Genomic DNA, 10,645 nt, shown 5'->3' with positions numbered 1-10,645 from the left:
CCTACTATAACCAACCCAGACTAACCCAACCCCAAACTAACCCAACCCCAAACTAACCCAACCCCAACTAACCCAACCCAAATTAACCCGACCCAAATTAACCCTACTATAACCAACCCAGACTAACCCAACCCAAACTAACCCAACCCAAAGTAACCCAACCCCAACTAACCCAACCCAAATTAACCCGACCCAAGCTAACCCTACTATAACCAACCCAGACTAACCCAACCCCAACTAACCCAACCCAAATTAACCCGACCCAAGCTAACCCTACTATAACCAACCCAGACTAACCCAACCCAAACTAGCCCAAACTGGCCTAACTCAAACTAACCTAACCCCAACTAACCCAACCCAAACTGGCCAAACCCAAACTAACCCAACCCAAACCAACCCAAACTAACCTAAACCGACTTAAATTAACCCAACCCAAACTAACCCAACTCAACTCAGCCCAGTAGCGGATTCCCCTCCCGCAGCCGTGCTCTCGGTTCGAGAGTCGCACAGTTAATTATTTAATTGATTCATTAAAAACGTTGCGGGAAGCGCGCGATTCTGCGCGGCCCCGCGGCCGGAGTGCCCCGGGTGCTGTGGGCGGGGGAGGCGGGGATGCAGCGAGCTGGAGCCGGGCTCTGGTGGCCATGAAGCGGCAGAACGTGCGGACTCTCTCCCTGATCCTCTGCATGTTCACCTACCTGCTGGTGGGCGCCGCCGTCTTTGACGCGCTCGAGTCCGACTTCGAGAGCTCCCGCAAGCGGCTGCTCAACTCCAAGCGGATGGAACTGAAGAGCAAGTACGGGATGAGCGAGGAGGACTACAAGGAGCTGGAGTGGGTGGTTCTACAAGCCGAGCCGCACCGCTCCGGGCACCAGTGGAAATTCGCTGGCTCTTTCTACTTTGCCATCACCGTGATCACGACCATAGGTGAGAGAGCGTGAAGGCTTTATAAGAGTGTGCTCCACTCACACAGGACTGGCGGTGAGTCTGGCGGAAGTTCTGGAGCAGAGATCTGGAGGTACAACTGGGATCGGGAAAGGTGCAGGAGAGAGAAAGTTTGGCAAAGATGTTCTGGTTGGACTCCGTTGTGGTCTAATTGATAGAGATTGATTCCTATAAAAAGTCAAGAATTCCACTATCATTGTATCAGGCGATTACAGGTGGTGAACTGAACCTGGGGTTTTATGATTCGAGTAATTTCCATGTTCTAACGACTAAACGTATATTGCAAAAAAGGTTCATTATTTTACCTCTAACGGGGTTCAGGAAAACAGCCCGAGCGGTTCCAGCCTTCCCCCAATAAAAATACCAACCCAAAATCCTATACCATTGGAACCTTTCGCTGTTTGATTTGGCCACGAGCTGATCCTTCAACAGTAAAATATTCTCCAAGTAAGAGTAAACTTTTAACAGCAGGGCACTGGAATTTAGAAACTGCCATTGAGATTCAGAGGTTTCTTTAACATCATTTCGATGTATTAGATAACCCATTAATTCCTATTTAACAATCTGTGGGAACTCGGAGAGCACGAAGGCACATGGAGATTGATCACACACCGCTGGGGTAGCTTGGTGTCGAGGGTCCATCTGCTGTGCTTTAATTTCGGCTACTCCCTGCACAAATATCAAATCCCAGAAAGCAGAAGCAAACATTGATTAGCGCATCCAATGCATCACATCAAGCGCTGGGGCAATTCAGACAAGGAGAGCGCGCAGAGAAGGCAACTCAAAAATGGAATTAATCCAATATAGTCTGTGTGATTAGTGTAATTCAGACTGTGGGATTATTGTAATACACTCTGTGGGATTAATGTAATTCACTCTGTGGGATAAATGTAATTCAGACTGTGTGATTAGTGTAATTCAGACTGTGGGATTATTGTAATACACTCTGTGGGATTAATGTAATACACTCTGTGGGATTAATGTAATACACTCTGTGGGAATAATTTAATACACTCTGTGGGATCAATGTAATTCACTCTGTGGGATAAATGTAATTCAGACTGTGGGATTAGTGTAATTCAGACTGTGGGATTAGTGTAATTCAGACTGTGGGATTAGTGTAACTCAGACTGTGGAATTAATGTAACTCAGACAGTGGAATTAGTGTAACTCAGACTGTGAGATTAGTGTAATTCCATCTGTGGAATTAGTGTAACTCAGACTGTGAGATTAGTGTAATTCCAACTGTGGAATTAGTGTGACTCAGACTGTGGGATTAGTGTATTTCCAACTGTGGAATTAGTGTCATTCAGACTGTGGAATTAGTGTAACTCAGACTGTGGGATTAATGTAACGCAGACTGTGAGATTAGTGTAATTCCATCTGTGGAATTAGTGTAACTCAGACTGTGAGATTAGTGTAATTCCAACTGTGGAATTAGTGTGACTCAGACTGTGGGATTAGTGTAACTCAGACTGTGAGATTAGTGTAATTCCAACTGTGGAATTAGTGTAACTCAGACTGTGAGATTAGTGTAACTCACACTGTGAGATTAGTGTAATTCCAACTGTGGAATTAGTGCAACTCAGACTGTGAGATTAGTGTAATTCCAACTGTGGAATTAGTGTAACTCAGACTGTGAGATTATTGTAACTCAGACTGTGAGATTAGTGTAATTCCAACTGTGGAATTAGTGTAACTCAGACTGTGAGATTAGTGTAACTCAGACTGTGAGATTAGTGTATTTCCAACTGTGGAATTAGTGTAACTCAGACTGTGAGATTAGTGCAACTCAGACTGTGAGATTAGTATAATTCCAACTGTGGAATTAGTGTAACTCAGACTGTGAGATTAGTGTAATTCCAACTGTGGAATTATTGTAACTCAGACTGTGAGATTAGTGTAACTCAGAGTGTGAGATTAGTGTAATTCCAACTGTTGAATTAGTGTAACTCAGACTGTGAGATTAGAGTATTTCCAACTGTGGAATTAGTGTAACTCAGACTGTGAGATTAGTGTAACTCAGACTGTGAGATTAGTGTATTTCCAGCTGTGGAATTAGTGTCATTCAGAATGTGGGATTAGTGTAACTCAGACTGTGGGATTAGTGTAACTCAGACTGTGAGATTAGTGTAATTCCAACTGTGGAATTAGTGTAACTCAGACTGTGAGATTAGTGTAATTCCATCTGTGGAATTAGTGTAACTCAGACTGTGAGATTAGTGTAATTCCAACTGTGGAATTAGTGTGACTCAGACTGTGGGATTAGTGTAACTCAGACTGTGAGATTAGTGTAATTCCAACTGTGGAATTAGTGTAACTCAGACTGTGAGATTAGTGTAACTCACACTGTGAGATTAGTGTAATTCCAACTGTGGAATTAGTGCAACTCAGACTGTGAGATTAGTGTAATTCCAACTGTGGAATTAGTGTAACTCAGACTGTGAGATTATTGTAACTCAGACTGTGAGATTAGTGTAATTCCAACTGTGGAATTAGTGTAACTCAGACTGTGAGATTAGTGTAACTCAGACTGTGAGATTAGTGTATTTCCAACTGTGGAATTAGTGTAACTCAGACTGTGAGATTAGTGCAACTCAGACTGTGAGATTAGTATAATTCCAACTGTGGAATTAGTGTAACTCAGACTGTGAGATTAGTGTAATTCCAACTGTGGAATTATTGTAACTCAGACTGTGAGATTAGTGTAACTCAGAGTGTGAGATTAGTGTAATTCCAACTGTTGAATTAGTGTAACTCAGACTGTGAGATTAGAGTATTTCCAACTGTGGAATTAGTGTAACTCAGACTGTGAGATTAGTGTAACTCAGACTGTGAGATTAGTGTATTTCCAGCTGTGGAATTAGTGTCATTCAGAATGTGGGATTAGTGTAACTCAGACTGTGGGATTAGTGTAACTCAGACTGTGAGATTAGTGTAATTCCAACTGTGGAATTAGTGTCATTCAGACTGTGGAATTAGTGTAACTCAGACTGTGAGATTAGTGTAATTCCAACTGTGAGATTAGTGTCATTCAGAATGTGGGATTAGTGTAACTCAGACTGTGGGATTAGTGTAACTCAGACTGTGAGATTAGTGTAATTCCAACTGTGGGATTAGTGTAACTCAGACTGCGAGATTAGTGTAACTCAGACTGTGAGATTAGTGTAACTCAGACTGTGAGATTAGTATAATTCCAACCGTGGAATTAGTGTAACTCAGACTGTGAGATTAGTGTAATTCCAACTGTGAGATTAGTGTAACTCAGACTGTGAGATTAGTGTATTTCCAACTGTGGAATTAGTGTCATTCAGACTGTGGAATTAGTGTAACTCAGACTGTGGGATTAATGTAACGCAGACTGTGGAATTAGGGTATTTCCAACTGTGGAATTAGTGTAACTCAGACTGTGGAATTAGTGTAACTCACAATGTGAGATTAGTGTAATTCCAACTGTGAGATTAGTGTAACTCAGACTGTGAGATTAGTGTATTTCCAACTGTGGAATTAGTGTCATTCAGACTGTGGAATTAGTGTAACTCAGACTGTGAGATTAGTGTAACTCAGACTGTGAGATTAGTGTAATTCCAACTGTGAGATTAGTGTAACTCAGACTGTGAGATTAGTGTATTTCCAACTGTGGAATTAGTGTAACTCAGACTGTGAGATTAGTGTAACTCAGACTGTGGACTTAGTGTAACTCAGAATGTGAGATTAGTGTAACACAGACTGTGAAATTAGTGTATTTCCAACTGTGGAAATAGTGTCATTCAGAATGTGGGATTAGTGTAACTCAGACTGTGAGATTAGTGTAACACAGACTGTGAGATTAGTGTAATTCCAACTGTGGAATTGGTGAAACTCAGACTGTGAGATGAGTGTAATTCCGACTGTGGAATTAATGTAACTCAGACTGTGAGATTAGTGTAACTCGGACTGTGAGATTAGTGTAATTCCAACTGTGGAATTATTGTAACTCAGACTGTGAGATTAGTGTAACTCAGACTGTGAGGTTAGTGTAATTCCAACTGTGGAATTAGTGGAACTCAGACTGTGAGATTAGTGTAATTCCAACTGTGGAATTAGTGTAACTCAGACTGTGAGATTAGTGCAACTCAGACTGTGAGATTAGTGTACTTCCATCTGTGGAATTAGTGTAACTCAGACTGTGAGATTAGTGTAATTCCAACTGTGGAATTAGTGTGTCTCAGACTGTGGCATTAGTGTAACTCAGACTGTGAGATTAGTGTAATTCCAACTGTGGAATTAGTGTAACTCAAACTGTGAGATTAGTGTAACTCAGACTGTGAGATTAGTGTAATTCCAACTGTGGAATTAGTTTAACTAAGACTGTGAGATTAGTGTAATTCCAACTGTGGAATTAGTGTAACTCAGACTGTGAGATTAGTGTAACTCAGACTGTGAGATTAGTGTAATTCCAACTGTGGAATTAGTGTAACTCAGACTGTGAGATTAGTGTAACACAGACTGTGAGATTAGTGTAATTCCAACTGTGGAATTAGTGTCACTCAGACTGTGAGATTAGTGTAACTCAGACTGTGAGAATAGTGTATTTCTAACTGTGGAATTAGTGTAACTCAGACTGTGAGATTAGTGCAACTCAGACTGTGAGATTAGTGTAATTCCAACTGTGGAATTAGTGTAACTCAGACTGTGAGATTAGTGTAATTCCAACTGTGGAATTAGTGTAACTCAGACTGTGAGATTAGTGTAACTCAGAGTGTGAGATTATTGTAATTCCAACTGTTGAATTAGTGTAACTCAGACTGTGAGATTAGTGTATTTCCAACTGTGGAATTAGTGTAACTCAGACTGTGAGATTAGTGTAACTCAGACTGTGAGATTTGTGTATTTCCAGATGTGGAATTAGTGTCATTCAGAATGTGGGATTAGTGTAACTCAGACTGTGGGATTAGTGTAACTCAGACTGTGAGATTAGTGTAATTCCAACTGTGGAATTAGTGTCATTCAGACTGTGGAATTAGTGTAACTCAGACTGTGAGATTAGTGTAATTCCAACTGTGAGATTAGTGTCATTCAGAATGTGGGATTAGTGTAACTCAGACTGTGGGATTAGTGTAACTCAGACTGTGAGATTAGTGTAACTCAGACTGTGAGATTAGTGTAATTCCAACTGTGGGATTAGTGCAACTCAGACTGCGAGATTAGTGTAACTCAGACTGCGAGATTAGTGTAACTCAAACTGTGAGATTAGTGTAACTCAGACTGTGAGATTAGTGTATTTCCAACTGTGGAATTAGTGCAACTCAGACTGTGAGAGTAGTGTAACTCAGACTGTGAGATTAGTATAATTCCAACCGTGGAATTAGTGTAACTCAAACTGTGAGATTAGTGTAATTCCAACTGTGAGATTAGTGTAACTCAGACTGTGAGATTAGTGTATTTCCAACTGTGGAATTGGTGTCATTCAGACTGTGGAATTAGTGTAACTCAGACTGTGGGATTAGTGTAACTCAGACTGTGGAATTAGGGTATTTCAAACTGTGGAATTAGTGTAACTCAGACTGTGGAATTAGTGTAACTCAGACTGTGAGATTGGCGTAATTCCAACTGTGAGATTAGTGCAACTCAGACTGTGAGATTAGTGTATTTCCAACTGTGGAATTAGTGTCATTCAGACTGTGGAATTAGTGTAACTCAGACTGTGAGATTAGTGTAACTCAGACTGTGAGATTAGTGTAATTCCAACTGTGAGACTAGTGTAACTCAGACTGTGAGATTAGTGTATTTCCAACTGTGGAATTAATGTAACTCAGACTGTGGAATTAGTGTAACTCAGACTGTGAGATTAGTGTAACTCAGACTGTGGAATTAGTGTAACTCAGACTGTGAGATTAGTGTAACTCAGACTGTGAAATTAGTGTATTTCCAACTGTGGAATTAGTGTCATTCAGAATGTGGGATTAGTGTAACTCAGACTGTGGAATTAGTGTAACTCAGACTGTGAGATTAGTGTAACTCAGACTGTGGAATTAGTGAAACTCAGACTGTGAGATTAGTGTAACTCAGACTGCGAATTTAGTGTATTTCCAACTGTGGAATTAGTGTCATTCAGAATGTGGGATTGGTGTAATTCCAACTGTGGAATTAGTGTCATTCAGAATGTGGGATTGGTGTAATTCTAACTGTGGAATTAATGTAACTCAGACTGTGGAATTAGTGTAACTCAGACTGTGAGATTAGTGTAATTCCATCTGTGGAATTAGTGTAACTCAGACTGTGAGATTAGTGTAATTCCAACTGTGGAATTAGTGTGACTCAGACTGTGGGATTAGTGTAACTCAGACTGTGAGATTAGTGTAATTCCAACTGTGGAATTAGTGTAACTCAGACTGTGAGATTAGTGTAACTCAGACTGTGAGATTAGTGTAATTCCAACTGTGGAATTAGTGTAACTCAGACTGTGAGATTAGTGTAATTCCAACTGTGGAATTAGTGTAACTCAGACTGTGAGATTATTGTAACTCAGACTGTGAGATTAGTGTAATTCCAACTGTGGAATTAGTGTAACTCAGACTGTGAGATTAGTGTAACTCAGACTGTGGAATTAGTGTAACTCAGACTGTGAGATTAGTGTAACTCAGACTGTGAGATTAGTGTATTTCCAACTGTGGAATTGGTGTCATTCAGACTGTGGAATTAGTGTAACTCAGACTGTGGGATTAGTGTAACTCAGACTGTGGAATTAGGGTATTTCCATCTGTGGAATTAGTGTAACTCAGACTGTGGAATTAGTGTAACTCAGACTGTGAGATTGGCGTAATTCCAACTGTGAGATTAGTGCAACTCAGACTGTGAGATTAGTGTATTTCCAACTGTGGAATTAGTGTCATTCAGACTGTGGAATTAGTGTAACTCAGACTGTGAGATTAGTGTAACTCAGACTGTGAGATTAGTGTAATTCCAACTGTGAGACTAGTGTAACTCAGACTGTGAGATTAGTGTATTTCCAACTGTGGAATTAATGTAACTCAGACTGTGGAATTAGTGTAACTCAGACTGTGAGATTAGTGTAACTCAGACTGTGGAATTAGTGTAACTCAGACTGTGAGATTAGTGTAACTCAGACTGTGAAATTAGTGTATTTCCAACTGTGGAATTAGTGTCATTCAGAATGTGGGATTAGTGTAACTCAGACTGTGGAATTAGTGTAACTCAGACTGTGAGATTAGTGTAACTCAGACTGTGGAATTAGTGTAACTCAGACTGTGAGATTAGTGTAACTCAGACTGCGAATTTAGTGTATTTCCAACTGTGGAATTAGTGTCATTCAGAATGTGGGATTGGTGTAATTCCAACTGTGGAATTAGTGTCATTCAGAATGTGGGATTGGTGTAATTCTAACTGTGGAATTAATGTAACTCAGACTGTGGAATTAGTGTAACTCAGACTGTGAGATTAGTGTAATTCCATCTGTGGAATTAGTGTAACTCAGACTGTGAGATTAGTGTAATTCCAACTGTGGAATTAGTGTGACTCAGACTGTGGGATTAGTGTAACTCAGACTGTGAGATTAGTGTAATTCCAACTGTGGAATTAGTGTAACTCAGACTGTGAGATTAGTGTAACTCAGACTGTGAGATTAGTGTAATTCCAACTGTGGAATTAGTGTAACTCAGACTGTGAGATTAGTGTAATTCCAACTGTGGAATTAGTGTAACTCAGACTGTGAGATTATTGTAACTCAGACTGTGAGATTAGTGTAATTCCAACTGTGGAATTAGTGTAACTCAGACTGTGAGATTAGTGTAACTCAGACTGTGGAATTAGTGTAACTCAGACTGTGAGATTAGTGTAACTCAGACTGTGAAATTAGTGTATTTCCAACTGTGGAAATAGTGTCATTCAGAATGTGGGATTAGTGTAACTCAGACTGTGAGATTAGTGTAACACAGACTGTGAGATTAGTGTAATTCCAACTGTGGAATTAGTGAAACTCAGACTGTGAGATGAGTGTAATTCCGACTGTGGAATTAATGTAACTCAGACTGTGAGATTAGTGTAACTCGGACTGTGAGATTAGTGTAATTCCAACTGTGGAATTATTGTAACTCAGACTGTGAGATTAGTGTAACTCAGACTGTGAGGTTAGTGTAATTCCAACTGTGGAATTAGTGGAACTCAGACTGTGAGATTAGTGTAATTCCAACTGTGGAATTAGTGTAACTCAGACTGTGAGATTAGTGCAACTCAGACTGTGAGATTAGTGTACTTCCATCTGTGGAATTAGTGTAACTCAGACTGTGAGATTAGTGTAATTCCAACTGTGGAATTAGTGTGTCTCAGACTGTGGCATTAGTGTAACTCAGACTGTGAGATTAGTGCAATTCCAACTGTGGAATTAGTGTAACTCAAACTGTGAGATTAGTGTAACTCAGACTGTGAGATTAGTGTAACTCAGACTGTGAGATTAGTGTAATTCCAACTGTGGAATTAGTGTTATTCAGACTGTGGAATTAGTGTAACTCAGACTGTGAGATTAGTGTAATTCCAACTGTGAGATTAGTGTCATTCAGAATGTGGGATTAGTGTAACTCAGACTGTGGGATTAGTGTAACTCAGACTGTGAGATTAGTGTAACTCAGACTGTGAGATTAGTGTAATTCCAACTGTGGGATTAGTGCAACTCAGACTGCGAGATTAGTGTAACTCAGACTGCGAGATTAGTGTAACTCAAACTGTGAGATTAGTGTAACTCAGACTGTGAGATTAGTGTATTTCCAACTGTGGAATTAGTGCAAATCAGACTGTGAGAGTAGTGTAACTCAGACTGTGAGATTAGTATAATTCCAACCGTGGAATTAGTGTAACTCAGACTGTGAGATTAGTGTAATTCCAACTGTGAGATTAGTGTAACTCAGACTGTGAGATTAGTGTATTTCCAACTGTGGAATTGGTGTCATTCAGACTGTGGAATTAGTGTAACTCAGACTGTGGGATTAGTGTAACTCAGACTGTGGAATTAGGGTATTTCCAACTGTGGAATTAGTGTAACTCAGACTGTGGAATTAGTGTAACTCAGACTGTGAGATTGGCGTAATTCCAACTGTGAGATTAGTGTAACTCAGACTGTGAGATTAGTGTAATTCCAACTGTGGAATTAGTGTCATTCAGACTGTGGAATTAGTGTAACTCAGACTGTGAGATTAGTGTAACTCAGACTGTGAGATTAGTGTAATTCCAACTGTGAGACTAGTGTAACTCAGACTGTGAGATTAGTGTATTTCCAACTGTGGAATTAGTGTAACTCAGACTGTGGAATTAGTGTAACTCAGACTGTGAGATTAGTGTAACTCAGACTGTGGAATTAGTGTAACTCAGACTGTGAGATTAGTGTAACTCAGACTGTGAAATTAGTGTATTTCCAACTGTGGAATTAGTGTCATTCAGAATGTGGGATTAGTGTAACTCAGACTGTGGAATTAGTGTAGCTCAGACTGTGAGATTAGTGTAACTCAGACTGTGGAATTAGTGTAACTCAGACTGTGAGATTAGTGTAACTCAGACTGCGAATTTAGTGTATTTCCAACTGTGGAATTAGTGTCATTCAGAATGTGGGATTGGTGTAATTCCAACTGTGGAATTAGTGTCATTCAGAATGTGGGATTGGTGTAATTCTAACTGTGGAATTAATGTAACTCAGACTGTGGAATTAGTG

At 40.0% G+C, this 10,645-nt stretch overlaps 1 protein-coding gene across 1 annotated transcript in view; it reads left to right on the top strand.

Moving 5' to 3' along the window:
• Positions 1 to 644: 644 nt before the first annotated feature.
• Positions 645 to 10,645, top strand: part of LOC137378534 (potassium channel subfamily K member 9-like) — a 159,019-nt gene continuing 149,018 nt past the window's right edge. The window contains exon 1 of the mRNA XM_068048877.1: positions 645 to 927. Coding sequence (XP_067904978.1) covers positions 645 to 927 — 283 coding nt within the window. The remainder of the gene's footprint in view (positions 928 to 10,645) is intronic.

This window comes from Heterodontus francisci, chromosome 16, assembly GCF_036365525.1.
Source record: "Heterodontus francisci isolate sHetFra1 chromosome 16, sHetFra1.hap1, whole genome shotgun sequence".
NCBI classification, from domain to species: Eukaryota; Metazoa; Chordata; class Chondrichthyes; order Heterodontiformes; family Heterodontidae; genus Heterodontus; species Heterodontus francisci.
The sequence above is the reverse complement of the archived record's forward strand: the minus strand, read 5'-3'. Positions and strand labels throughout refer to the sequence as shown.